Source organism: Haliaeetus albicilla, chromosome 2 (genome assembly GCF_947461875.1).
Source record: "Haliaeetus albicilla chromosome 2, bHalAlb1.1, whole genome shotgun sequence".
NCBI lineage: Eukaryota > Metazoa > Chordata > Aves > Accipitriformes > Accipitridae > Haliaeetus > Haliaeetus albicilla.
Window position 1 is genome coordinate 59572997 of NC_091484.1, and position 15298 is coordinate 59588294.

A 15298-nucleotide genomic window follows, 5' to 3' on the forward strand; every position below is an offset into this window, starting at 1 on the left:
GCAGATAAATAGCCTTTCTACATTTTTTGGATAAGTTTGTGGAATTTGTCAGTACCTGGATTCCGTGGAATTATTGTGGAATTTCTGTAATTCCCCTTGAGCACAGATTGTCTGGAACAATTCCTATGGTTAATACAAATAAACCTAAAAAGTTCAGTCTCTGAACAGAACTCTCAGGTGCAGGTGCAGTAGCTCTAAGAGGCCTAGGACATGCCAGAGCAAGACTGGCCAATTCACTTGATACGGTGTGGGACCCGCTAGAGTAGAAAGAACCCTTGCCTGGTTCAAAGCTTGTGATATCTTATAACGGACACATAATGCTTGAGAGCTGTGTTCAGGGCAAACACCCAAGCTTTTTCCTGCACTAGTAGAACATTGTCTTGTGAGCTTCATTCCTTGAGTTTCCTTTCTGCACACATTCTTCTGCAGTGTCGTCCTTTCTGCTCACTGATGTTCTCAGCAGCCTCAAGCTGGAGAATAAAACTACCTCTAACCTACCATTAATAGATTTGATATCTACCCAACTGAACTTAAATCCTGCTTTCATACAGAAACTAGTCAGTTTTCTTACAGCTGCAGCATTAGTCACACACTTTTACATATGTATGCCTTACTTTGTTTTCCTGAATAACTCAGAAAAACATGAGGACAACAGTTATGCTCATAACTGATGCAGATTTTTAAGAAATGCAAGACTGGGTTACAAAACTTTAAATTATTTCTACAAAATGGGCAGAAGATTGCTACAATTCTCATTACTCTGAAATCCTAATCTTTCTGTTGAAATATTTGCTCTGCAATCCTTGACCTGAAGACTGGGAAGCATTTTGAAGTTTCTTAATCTAGATATAAACACAGTGATTTATTTAAGCCACATCACTCACACTACTCATGTGGTATATTTGTGTTTCTTACCATATCATTTGCTTTTCAAAATTTGAGACTGGTTTCACTAGCTATTGGTTCCCTTGCCAGAGATGTTGCTGTGTCTTCTGGAGCTTAGAAACTCTGTTCATTATCCACTCTGCAGGTTTCTGTGGTATCCAATTTTGCAACACAGCTTGGTAAGACACAGATATCACAGTCAATACAAAAAGGACCACTGCCTGGACAGTTTTAAGACCTTAATGCAAAGTATGTCTCATGTAGGTCTATCAAATATATCATATTTCCTAAGGTGTTTTATTATAAATGCAGGAAGTAGTTATTCAAAGATACAGAGGACAGTTAAGCACTTAAATCCCGTTGAGAGTAGGGAAAGTAGACATCCATCTGTTATTTATACCTCTGAGAATATTTTCTTCTGCTGATTAATTTGGAAGGAAGATCACAAAATCTGTGTTTAATTTCCATGTTTAATTTCACAGATGCACCTCTAATACCATAGTGATAAAACAGTAGATAAATAGCTAGGTAACACAGCTTTTTTGTGTAGAAACTTCTTTTGCAATTCTTTTACATACTAGTAACTTTTTTATTCTTAATTTATTGTGTTAGAACAGTAAGAAAAATCCCATTCAGTCTTTGATGAACCATTTATATCTAGAACTACAACTTCTGTGCCAGCCATAAACTTTCAAATCACAACAGAGTTGAGTTCAGACTTAATTCTGTATTGTTTGTTTATCCTGAGTGCTATAGCTATAATAGTGGGTATTCCCTGCTCTATTAAACAGGCTTTCACTCTGGGATTAAAGTCATTTGCTGGCAGAACTGCACCATGTTTAGTTACAGGGCAGCCCCAAATTATTTTCTGTTTGATTTCATTTTTGCCTATTCAATTCTTACATTGATAGCTAATACCAGAAAGTTTGGATTCAAACACATTCCTGTTTCACTGGTGTCACGTCCCAAAGTTGGAGCGACTTAGGTTCGTGGATTTCCTTTGTCAGAATTAAGGTGAAACCACACCAGGGGAGTTCAAACAACAATCAACATTTATTCAACCTAGCTAACCTTGCCCAAGTACAAGTGAACTTATCAATATGAACCTTGCAACATGTCATTAAGCCACTGTTTGAGAAGAGAAGGAAGGTGTAGAAAAAGAAATGGAAAAAGGAACATGAAATGTATCAGAAGGAGAGGCCTCCTGTTGAGTCATGAGGTTCAGAGCAGACCCCCTTGCATTCTGGACTCCTTCTCAAAGAGGAGCCCAGGGGCAGCTAGATCCACTCCCAGTCTCAGACTTGGTCAACAGTTTATGTTTAAAAGGATGAGGTGTAGGGACTGTGGAAAAGAGAGAAGGAAAAGAGGGAGAGAGAGAAAGAAAGAAAGAGAGAAGAAAAGGGTTTCACCAGTCCTGGGTCCAGTGTTGGTCCAGCCAGCGTAGAGATCCAGTTCCAGAGGGTATGTGCTGAGAACTCGTTCTCCCTTCTTTTATAGTGCGTTAGTCGATGGTCTCGACATGCGCAGTTCCCATTCCCAGGGTTCTCTGGAATCAGTCGGTGAGCTTTGTGGAGGGGGGATTTATTGCGGAGTTGCCTCTCTTTTTCTGCTGGCATGACTGCTTAAGATAGAAGCACAGTCCCATCTTCTGTGGGGCCTCCTCCTCCAGGCACATATGCTGTGCTCCTTCTCCTGGTCACTTAAGGTAAGGAATTGCGGCTTTGGAAAAGTACAGTCCCACCTTCTGTGGGGCCCTCTCCTCCGGCCACATTGTCCTGTTCACAAAACTCCAGCATTTTTACAGAGGCCATTTTCTCCACCAAAGTTCTTTAACGAATGTTTGAGACATTGACTTTAATTTGTCAGGCGGTCACAACTGGTGAAAGGTGACACTTCCCTGTGAAAGGACTCCACAGACAGACATCCTAGAATGCAATTTATACATATCCTAGACATCTTAAGAAACTTAAACTTCTGGTCATTTTTCTATGCCATGTGGTGGGCTTTCTCAGGACTGAGTTTCTATACCAGGCATTATAGCCTGGCTGATTCCCAAGTAAATGACTCAAATGGTGGTCTAATGTAACTATTAGACTTTAATTGTACAATCAGAAGAGAGCAAGGAACACATCTCAAAGAAAACAGACTTTCCTGATAACAAATTAAAAGATTTATACTTAACAACATGCTCACGCATTACACACAGTAAATAAAGTATAATGCAAAACAGTTAGGATGTTAATTTGCATGGTACGGTAAAGTGAAATATAGGTAGATGATGATTAGGTGAATACAGAAATTAGAACAAATAGAAAAAATAGTATAATTATTTAAACACAAGAGTAAAGATTACTTCAAGATCTCTGAGAGGGAAGTTACCAGGTAAGGCAGAAATTTTACCTACTTTACCTGAATTCAGAGACAGAGCTTCAAGAAGGCTTTGACATCTGCAGATGTCTTGTATATGAGCACAGGTGCAAAGACAGAGGAGTGCAGTCAGGATCTCAAACTCCTCTTTGATTGTTTCACTATAATCTATCTTAACCTAAAATAATCAGATATCAACATATCATCTTGTCTACAGCATAATTTTTAACCTGCTTAGATTGTCTTCTTGGCACTCAGGCTGTTTCTTCCACTTCTTTTGTGTGTAAAGTCCCAACTCATCTCATTTTCACACCTCCGAAATTTGCTAACTTTTCCTTAACCTAACACTAATTTGTTTGGAAGAGTTACCTTTGTCTGCTAAACTACTGTTATTTTTATCCACTTCTCTCTCTGTTGACTATCATATACAGGTTTTGATATTATTTTATGCTAACTACTATTCCTGTGCTACTAGAAGAGTTAGAAATAAGTTGACTAGTCTCTTCCCCTAATGAAAATAGTGAATTTTTAAATAGTTCATGGTCACTACTCCTGAAACCAAGTATGGCAGGATATAAGGAGTTTTGACTTCAGTGAGAAAAACACTTCAAAGTTCTAATATGGAAGCTAATGGAAGAAAAGAAAAAAAAACATAAGTAGGTGCTTAGTTTCTAAAGAGAGCAGTTAGGCCCTACAACAACAGTTCTCCCAGTTTATAAGCCAAATATATAAGCAAGGTAGTCCTAATGAAATGAATTAGTTTTTGTAGTCCTAACTGAATTCTTAGTCATAAAAGGTAGGATAGTACTGAAACAGGTTAGTTCAATTATCCATAGTTCCCCACTTTAGAATGTTTTTATGCATCGCTATACATAGGGCAGTTCTACTGTTTTTGCTGCTATTTTGCACTTTATCTTACCTTCTCTTCCAATGGACTGAAATAAATCAACTTTACTGCTTACAACAGCAGACAACTGGGAATTTTTTTCTTTTCCAACAATGATGTATTAGAAAATACACAAATTTGACCAACCCAATCTTTATGACTTCAGGACAATTTTAATGGAAAGTTTTTGCACTATATGAAATTTTCTTTTTCTTTACTTTTTATGTTTCACTGAAATGAAATGCAGAATGGCAGTCCCAGTCAGATTTGTTTAATGGTCAGTTTAGTGGTCATACAAAACAGTCACTTGTACAGCTGTAGTTCATCTTCCCATACCAAATATTTTTTTACATAGAATTACTTGCAGATTAAACAGAGCCTGGGAAGCTTCCTGGGCATTGGAAAATGATTGTCTGTGCCATTAAATAGTTATGATGTTCCCTGATGTGATTTCAGTCCATGCCCAGGAGCACTGTCCAGAACAGTTCCCAGGCATGGTTTAGGAGTTGGACTGTTCCAGGGATTATTCCCAGTTGGCAGTTTATGTGCAGACTCCTTCTTTTCAAGGTTGAGAGAGTTTGCTTGTTCAGGCATAGGCCCTTCTGTGCCAGCAGTCTTCAGTGCCAAGGAACATTTCTGGGCATGTTTATCTTACTAGTATAGAAACAGCCAGAATGATCACAATAGTCTTAACTGCTTTCCAGAAGTGCTAACCTCTTATGGTTGTACTCCTCAATATCACTTGAGCATCACTGAAATCATATTTGTCTTGTTGCCTCCTAAACGTCACTCTTTAAGGAGGGGCCATAAATTAAAAGTCTCTTTTCATTAGCATAATATTTTAATTTTTACATATTGCTATACACATACTCCTGTGTAATGTTACCAGAAATTTTTATTTAGACAAATATGAAATCCACATGTCTCTTCATAAAAATTGGATAATCTGAGATTAAGACCTGCTAAAGCAAACTATTCAATTTCTCAACACAGTCTACTGATTCTCTATAGCATATATATTTTATCAATCTTTCCAGTCACCTAAACAGTGTGGACTGTAACATTTCCCTGTAGGAGGTATTCCCAATTTCAGAGAAAATAACAACGTTTTCTCAGTGTTCTTCCTAAATATCAAGGCTTTTTTGCGCACCATTACATCTTTAGCTCCCCCTCTATTCAGATCTATTAACTCTTCCAACATCTGCATTATCATATAGCATAGATGAAACCACTTGCTTCCCACCAGATATCACAACAAATATTAATATGTACAATTAATGAAGAAATTGATGAGCCCCAACTGTTCTGTAATTCTTTGGTAATCTGTTTTGCAGACTGTTCTTGCTGAATATTGACTTCAGAATTTGACTCACTTCTAGATAAAAAATGAGATGCAAGTAGAATACTAATTTGGGAAACAAATAACTTTCTGAACTTTAAGTTCCTTTGAACATAACCAGTTACAGGATGATTCATGTCCTTCCTTTCTTTTACTCCCTAGGTGAAGAATTCACTGAGCCTTTACAGCAGGTGTTTTTTCTTAACCCTATTTCATCCATACTTTCCACAAATGCAGTGGTATGAATATGCAGTTTCAAAACTGTATGTTCTTTGTGCAGAATGCTCTCCTGTTTTGTTGGCATACCTTTGTAAGCATATAACATTGGTTGATGTAGAGTCAGTTTAGCACATTATGCCTCATTCTCCTGTCATAGCTCCTGCTTCCTTTAACTTCTTTTTTTAGTTGTGAATGAGATATAACAAGACCACTAACCTAGCCTAACCAAAACATCTCTGCACTTCTCTTTCTAGCAGCTCAGATGCTGATGCCCACTAGTACTTGAAACAGCCATGTTATGTATTGCACAATTGCTGGGGGTTCAAATGTGATAACAGAAATGTGAATAGCCTTATTTCATACTATCTTTAACCCCAGGCCACTTTCATCCTGTCCCAAGGACTCTTCTACTTGTTAATGTTATTAGTGGTTTTTTTTTAATAAAGGAGCATAATCCCAGTAAACGTATATAAATAAAAAAGGGAGCTTGGCCAATGTGTGAATGAGAGCTGTGCCTTGGCGCATGCTACCTGAGACTTGATGCTTTTCGATATCATTCCCAGTTCTACAATTCATATGTCTGGGAGTACTATGGGAAACAGAGGAGCTGTGAATTAGTGTATGCTTGTCTGGTTTTCAGAAAATCTGGGATTAATTCTGTTACAGAATTCTGTTATCTCAGTTGATCATTTCATGTCTCCTATGCTCTATTTCCTCATCTCTAAAGTGGAAAAGGAAATATTTTCTCCAAAGGTGACCTTCATATTTTTGTTTTAAAAACAAGAGATAAAGCAATGTGTATGTGAGGCTAGCTGTACTTCTGAGGTTGTCAGTGTAAAGCATTATAAAGCAGCTCTCAAAATACAACTGGCCACTCACTTTTATTTATTTAACCAGAAGGAAATGTAACATGCAGTATTGGGAAAAAAAAGTGTAAGATCATGGGAGCATCCACCCTAAAATTGAAGATATCATTTTGGATATTCAAAGATAGAAAATAGTTCAGACAATCATGTAAAGGTAAGAACGGGGGATTAATTGTGCTAGTTAGGATCACTAACCAGAGTGTAAAGTACACTCAGTAGTGCTTTGGAGCTCTTTGCCTTGAACCCTGAGTAATTAATTGTGTGCAAAACAGGTAGCAATGCCAACAGATGAGAATTCTCTGCTAACTTCTGTTGCTATTAGCTCTTTATACCCACTTTGTCCAGGTATAAACACACAAAGTCAAAGACAGTGGAGAATGTAACCTGGTTTCAGAGACTAATTTCAGTGTGGCTCCTTCCCAGAGAACACATTTGATTATTATTTTCTGCTGATTTTTTTTGAAAGTCTGATGCCATAATCTCATAAATCTGACTCTAGGGCCTTCCTCTTACACTTTCTTTTTCGTTCTAGTTATTCAAAGCAGAGCCTTTAGCAAAAGCTTCTTTTTTATTCTTTATCTGCTTTTCAGCATGTTTCCTTTGTTGTTGTAACTGACATTAAGATTATAGAAAATATCCTCCTGTTCTGTAATCAGAACTCTGCCAAGTCTCACTTTAACTAGGATTTTTTCCTTTCCTTCTAGTTGAATTGGAAATAAAACTTACTTCTTTTAGCCCACTTTTATTCTTAGGCTCTTCCAACAGCAAGAATTCCCCATGGGAATCCTTATTTCCTACTACCTATTCACATGTTGTGTCAAAGTTGCAAATATCGAGTCTTACACATGTTCAATCTTTTACTGTAAAATAACAGCTTTTTTTCTTTTTTTTTTTTTTTTAACATCTTTCACTTCTCTGGTTACATGATGTTGCAGGAGTACTTTACAGAACATATAGCTATATTTTTCCAAATTTCTGTCCCATAAAATTGTAGAACCATCGTCAGGCTGAAGATTACCAGCTGAAATTTGTGGCACTCTCTGATCCTCCTCATAATCACCTGAATTTTGTACATTTTGAGAGGCATGCAATATTAAGACAATGATGGAATTCAGTGCTGCAGACACAGATATGCTGCATCAAGTATTAACTATGCCTTAGTAATTATATCTGAATTTTTCATAAATGTTAAAATAGTACAGGCTGTTTGTAGTGCTGTATGTTTAAAATCCTTGTATTAAGTAAAGTCATTTTAGCTATTCTTACCTTATAAGAGCAAGGTAGGAGCAAATCCTCTTCTAACTATTCAAATTGTCATCCTATTCTGATGTACAGTTTAATTAAGCAATATGTTAAAGTAAAGGATAAATACAGACAACACATTTATGCTTGAATTCAGATATACGATTGGGTGTATTGAACTAGATGATAAGCACAAATACCATTCAAATATCTTACAAATTTATACCACAGTCACTCATAGTGACATTTCACATGAACTTCATAAGCGCTTCAAGCTGTGATAAAGTTCTGCATTTGTGACAAGGGAAAGTGGAAAATAACAATGGGAGGAAAATACAGTCTTTTCCCAGACAGCACAGTTGAACAACAAAGTGATATTCAAAAGATGGAGGAACCAAAATGGAGCCTGTTCTGCAGTAAGGGGAAGCAAAACCAAACCAAGCACAAAGAGCTTTTTTTCCTCCAAAAATTGCTTTATGATTAGGGTTTTTTTCAGCTGGACAGACACAAAGTTCAAGGCTTCTAGTATTTTTATTTTTTAAATATATATTTAAATATATATATGTATTTATTTTTATATTTTACTTCCTATCTCCCTCAGCTTGGAAAGAAATTCCACTTTAAAATATTCTAATTCTCCTTTTAGTAATTCAAACAACCTAGTGAGTGCCTTAATCTTTTCCTAATGTGATGTGCCCTCCTTAGTGTTTGAAAGCAGGAAAGAGTTCGGTCTGTTCAATTTTCTATTTAATTTTCCAGGTTAACCTTTTATTTATAGGAGTCAATAAATATTTTAACTGAGCTGAATAATTACATGGTATTTAAGAAATCATTTCAGATTTCTGGAATGTCCTTCAGTTCCCAGAAATCCATTCTTTATATGCCGTTGCCGATATCCTGGCAAAAAAACCTAGGGAACAGTTGGTTTAAAGAACACATGTTGTGCATTTTAATGCTCTTGAATGTTTTATACCACTTCAACCTGGTGAAAAGATTTTTCCATCCGTACTTTGTCCCTTTCCTTCCCAATAATTTTCCATTAAGTTTTTAGCTTTTATAGGTTAAACCTTGATAAATTATCTGTATACAGGGTATCTGATTTATTATTATTAATCCTCGTTGAACTCTCTTAAAAGAGAAGCAGCAAAGCATTTCAGCTCATGCACTGACTGGATGCCTCTTGTCATTTGAATATTCTCTGCGAAGTAGAGATAAATAGCATCTGGTAGATCTTATGACATCTCGATCTCCTTTCTGGCTATGTACAGTTCACAGAAAGGATTCTGACATCTTTCTTGTTACCCAGACTTAGCTGCATTAGTTATGCCAAATCATCATTGCTATGCGTGCAGAGACTTTAATTCTCCCTTTGCTCCCTGAACCAGTACTCCCAAGTTCCACACAAATCCTGGAATTCCTTACATTTCATGAATGTCCCTATTCTCATTTCCTAGAACATCTTTGTTATTGCTTTCCTAGGAGCTGATTTCGGTCATCACTTGAAAATGAAGTTGTTATAAAATGGCCATGTTGACAGATGGTATAAATGGCATAGCTAATCAAATCTGCTCCAATGTTTTAATGGCAACAGGGGATTATCACTATGCTACTAAATGAAAGTCTTAAAAGTGCAGTCGGTAAAGCACGTGGTGCACTGAAATGACAGTTCCCAGAATTTTAACTCAACGATGCAGCAATGATAGTAGCTGCTATGGCTGACATCTCATTGACATATGTCTCAAAGGAAGTTCACAAACAGGTTTGCTGGAGCCTATCTCATTCCTGATAAAGCTGCTTTCTGATAATATTGTTTGGACTCACCATTGCATCAGTAGAAAATGTTAAACAAACCATGTCTGGGGTTTAATGTATTATTCTTTAAGATACAGTCATCTGAAGAGAGGCTCACATGTTTGAAAGAGCCATTCCAAATCCTTGCATGTTGCATTCAACTTTTGGTGGTTCGTTAATTCCTGGGAAAAAATCAGCCCCAGCAATGTTACTTGCCACCGTATTTCAGTAGTTTGTCAGAAAAGACTTACGAACTGTAAGTGAGTGCACCTGGGATAAGCTTTTATACATTTAACATTTGGAGCCTCAAGTTTGACACCATTTAGATACAAGATAAAATCTAAGATAAAAGGTCATTAATCCCTACTAGGTCTAAGTACATGTTACGGAGGCATGCACAATCAAATCCAACAGCTGTTAAAAGTCAGATTTATTCTTCAGTAAAAAGTTAGTTAGAGCTCCAATAATATTAGTAATTACAGGCTCAATGATGTAAGGGGAATTAGTACTACACAGCCGACTTAAGAATCCTTAAAAATTAAAAGTGATGACTCAAAATGCGCATATGGTCATTTAATCTCTACTGGCCAAAATAGTCACCTCAGTGTACCTGGCACATCTCGATTTGTCTGTTCAATTTTCAACCTGCAGCCTCAAGGGTTTGGGGTTTTTTTTCTCTTCTCCCTGCCTGGAGAAGTTTCGTTTCCTGCTGGGGGGAGTGTACTGCCACAGTACAGTTGGATTTGAATTAACATGGTTATGTACCTGCAGTAATTGCCTCTATTGTAGGAATTATGGAGTGGCTTGATGTCATGTCTAAACATTGGGCTTGATTTTCAGATGTACAGAATATCCTCAAACCCATTAGATTTAGCCAGAGCAGTATGACTAAAATGTAATGTGTACATCTGAAAATTAGTCCAGTTCTCCTTCAAGATGGGCACAGAAGTTGCTAATGAAGCTCTTCAAACTTTAGGGGAATGTAGGGGAGACGGAGATTTAAAAAAAATATCTTCTATTCATACCTGGAATGTCATGTCATCATTTCTTTCTGCTTAGTACCACAAAGATAGGGAGGCAGCACCGAGCTCCCAGCATAGCACTGATTCACTCACCCTTCAGCAAGAAAACACTCTTTACAGTGACCTTTATTCCCATGCATTGGGAAGGAGGTCTCTGCATTCCTCTAGAATGCTTTTCTGGTTTAGGCATCTTTTTTGTTCACTGCAAAAGGTTTCTTAAAAAGTCAGTTGCTATAGAGTGAGTGATAATTGATACCTCTGAGGGTTGGAGTATTTTTTTAGTAACATTGCAAATGGTGGAATATGGATCAGTGCAACTACCACAGGAGAATCAACATTTTCTCAAAATCTTTTGTCAAAGACATTGTAGTTTCTCCTCAGAATAATTATATGGAGAAGTTTATTATCTCAGGTGTGTTGTTAACATTGTTTACATCTTCTTGTAACATCCTCTCCTACTATAAAAGTGATTCCACTGTTCCATTCTTCCAAATGCACCTGTTTACCTCAGTTGAAGTAAGGTAGTACTTGGCATGTCTTGGTATCTTTCAGTGCTAACCATAACAGTGGCCTTATTTGCTTGCCCAGTCTTACTAAAAGACAGTGAGAAAGTTATTTGCTGTACAGTCAGGTAAGTTATGACCATGGGTGCCAAATGACATCATCCTGTCTCATAACAAAATACTACAGGAAATGAATACAGAAAACAAACAAACGAACAAAAATTAAAAAAACGTAACTGGAGAGAATCTCTTTCAAAGTCGGACATCATGGTTTAGTTATTTGCTTGCTGGTTTAATAATGCTTTCTGTTTATAATGCTAACTGTTGTCTAGGAAACCCTAAGTTACTGTATAAACACTGGTAACACTCTTGTGAGGTGGGGATTGCTGAGGGAATCATTATATTAAAGTGTTACAAGTTGCTTTAAAATTGAAAATTTAAAAATTAAAAAGGATATTGCAAGCATGCTATCAACCTCACCTAATTTGATAAGGAATATGCATGCAACTTAAGTTTTCCCCAGCTAATAAGGAAGTAGAAGCAGCTGTATAGTATTCTCTAATTGTCATGAAGGCTGTTCTGAGGAGCTGTTACCTAAATCTGTGAACATTGATCGCATCATTGTGTGTGTATCTTGATGTCTCAGATCACCTTGCCTGATAAAAGCAGTGACTGGTTCACTACATCCTCTGCGTGATTAAATTTTCCTGGCTAAGAAGTCTGGTAGAAATAATTAAACTAATTTACATCTATATGGCTGACATCAAACTTAAAAATGCTATGGCTCAGTGCAGTCTTAAGAATAATTATCCAGTGGAAGGGAGACATTCCTATTTAAAAACTATAAATTAAAAACAAAAAAAAACCTAAAATAAAAACTCATTCATTGAAACACGTTTCACTGAAGTAGATTAAATTATTAACTCATATTGCAAGCAACTGCCTCTTGAATAAAAGCAATACCACATAAATCATATGGATTTTAAAATAAATCACATCATTTACTTATTCTCTCTGTCATTCTCTTCTCTTCTTTTCCCTTCCTTTCTTGTTCTTGTTTTCCTCCTATTTCCATCTGGACAACTTCTATCTATTTCATCATTTAAAGATGCTCCAGTGGATTTGACCGTCACCGGCAAGATTGGGTAGACAGTGGCTGCCCTGAAGAGGTATGTGAGTAGTTTACATCCTCAGCCCATCAGAGGCCACTTATATACTTATGATGCTTTTGATTAAATTCTTCAGATTATGAAGCATGGTTTCAAGGCCAAAGACATGCTATATTTACCTCTATCATTCAGTGGAAATGCTGTAAGGCATAATAAAGCAAAATAGGCTGAGCAATTTCACTCCCCATTTGAGAGAATAAAATGGACACAAAGTAAAAATTGTATCTCTGAGAAAATACTTTAAATAAAAAATAAAAATACCAGAAAGCCTGCCCCAGAACAGTATCCCTGCACCGGTTTTCTCTTAGATCTCTGACTCTTGCCAGAAAAGGGGAAGGAACTGTGATGTTCCTCATCTCAGAAAACCCTCTGCCAGAGTAGTCTCAAGTGAAAAACAGGCATTGCATTTTGATTATGAAATCTGGCCAAATCATATAGTACAGAAGAAATTACATGCATAAATTCAAAGAGATTTAAAAAAACCCAAACCTACAAGGCATTTGGATTTCCTTTCATGGAGTGGCAGTGAAAGAACAAAAAAGATATCTGAATGTGGTAATGATGGACTGTCAAACAGGGACTATAAGCCTCCTCTAAAAGAGTTATTTGGGGTACTCCTGGACCAGAGCAGATACATATATAAGTATCTTACTGCTGGCTCCTTCTCAGTGTCCTCCCTTTAGAAGGTTTCTTGGTTTGGAGGTTGGGGGTTTCTTTGTTTTTTTTCTTTTTCTTTTGGGGATTGTGGTAATAGGAACAAATTAATTTATGACACTTTTAATCTCCTGATGGCCATAAAAAAGCAGTTACTTTTCCATTTGGGCTGAAAGGGCTAAATTCTGTCATGAGTTTCAGCAAAATAGCCCTTCTGAAATGTAATGTCAGGCAAAACTCAGGGCAAAACTTAGCCCCAAGTGTCTAGTTAGAAAAGCACATTCTGTTATATTCTCAGTAGAAGCAAAGAGAAGCAATGATATAAATCCAGTCTGATGGAAGAAATTTTTTCCTTATAACTGTAATTGCAAAATAACCACATCCAACATACTGCCTTATTACATGGCCTTGAAACTTCAGCTTTGCAATTTGTAATCTGCTGATTTAAGAATGGAATTTCTGTGAGATTTATTGTCTGTGGAGGATGACCTCTTCAAGAACATAAAATAAAAGGTACTGGGAGTATGTGTTATTATAGTGCACTATCTCTGTATTGCTTTAATCCAGATTATAATTAGCTAGGACTTCGTTGTGCCTGTAGATGAAGTTATCCAAAAATTGCTCTCTGCAGGACAGTAGCATCCCATTCTGCTTCTCCCTTCTTGTTTCAACACAACTAGTGCTCCAAGGCTTAGTACATGATCTGAGAGGAAATTATTGATACATGAAGTGTATCTGAGAAACTAATACCTTGATTTGCACAGTTTCAGGCTAGCTGATTGCTGCTCACAGTCCAGCTTTCAGACTCTCTGGAGCAGAAGCAACAGCTTACTTAGGATCTTCCAGAATGATGTCTGAGCTGACTGCTGGTGTTCAATAAAGGATCAATAATTAGCACACAGAGATTAATTTTATATGCATTCATTCAAGAGGATGAATAATGAGGATTCTCGTAGTAATGTTTCCTTCTTTGTAATATAGATTTTGAGCTAAATTTTTATTAAATTTCATCAGTGAAATTAATAGTGGTTTTCAAGCTAAAACATGCAGAAATTTAAAGACTAATTATACTGCAGGTATTGATACATTTTTTAATGTAATATATTATTTCTGGTGAAACAAAGGACAATAAAATACCCATACATATTAAAAGAAAGACAACACCCACTGGGTTTTGACAGCCGGATCTCAATAAAATGAACAGGCTTTGCAGGATTCAACTTCTCATTAAAATCAATGGGGACAGCAGGAGTTACAAGCAGTTCCTATATTTGCTGCTAGTTAATTGGATGTATTTTCCTGCAAAACTGCGTAATCCATAAAAGAAAATATTCATTACACCTGCAGAATTTTAAAAGTGTCCACAAATTAAAAAAAAAAAAAAAAAAAACTCAAGATTTGTATCGAAATATTTGCCCATGAAAATACAAGTTAAATTCGTGTATGATGGTGAAAATTATTTATGGTGTGCTAATATAACAATCATTTGTATGATTATTATAGTTTATAGTCTATATTTTAGGATACTTATATAATAATTGTTATAGACACGATACATGAAATTTTAAAGTTATATATAATTAATAGGCATATAGTGAAAGTGTTGCTCTATAGTGTGATATATAAATATTTTATATGCTGAATACATGCACACATTTTACACATATATGCATATTTTTCTGTGATAACTGCACGTAAAGCCCAATTAAATGCTCCAGTTAACTACACATTACTCACTACAGAGAGCTACGATTTAATTCCCACGTATCTTTTTTAACATGTGTTATGGCACCCAGACCAATGGCAGTGAGCATTCACAATAGAAGAGTGAAAATTTCTATGATAATCTTAGATGTTAAAATCTGATTGGGGGAAATAACACGTTTGACATTCAGGGATGACTTTGAAGCCTTGTCATTAACAATTGAGATTTGTAAGTTTTGCAGCTAACTGAAAAATGTGTGTTGCTGAATGCTGTGTAGAGTACTCCAAAGGAGGAAAAAGAAAAGAAAGAAAAAGCTCTTGAAATTCCTTGATTTACAGTTTCCATTTTTGTTCTTTTTATCCTGACAGCTTGCCCATTCTTAAATTCTCCTTTTAGTGACAGTCTCTGCTGAGAAATAATTTTCTCTTCTTTGTTTTTGTTGTTTCTCAACAGTCAAAAGATAAGATTTGTGAGAAGAATATAGACACAACTGAAACACCTCCATACTCCACCACCACCCTTCTGCCAACCACCACAAAGTTCAGAGTTTTAACGACCACCAGAGGATCCATCACTTCCCACCTGCCAACTAGCCTGCCAACAGAAGGTGAAGTGTATACACTGCATTATTCTATAGTGCAAACACGTCA

General features: G+C 36.5%; 1 protein-coding gene across 1 annotated transcript in view; it reads left to right on the forward strand.

The window, feature by feature from the left end:
- PLXDC2 (plexin domain containing 2) overlaps positions 1–15298 on the forward strand; it is a 280684-nt gene that overhangs the window by 233037 nt on the left and 32349 nt on the right. Inside the window, exons 10-11 of the mRNA XM_069776624.1 lie at positions 12229–12289; positions 15102–15255. Coding sequence (XP_069632725.1) covers positions 12229–12289; positions 15102–15255 — 215 coding nt within the window. The remainder of the gene's footprint in view (positions 1–12228; positions 12290–15101; positions 15256–15298) is intronic.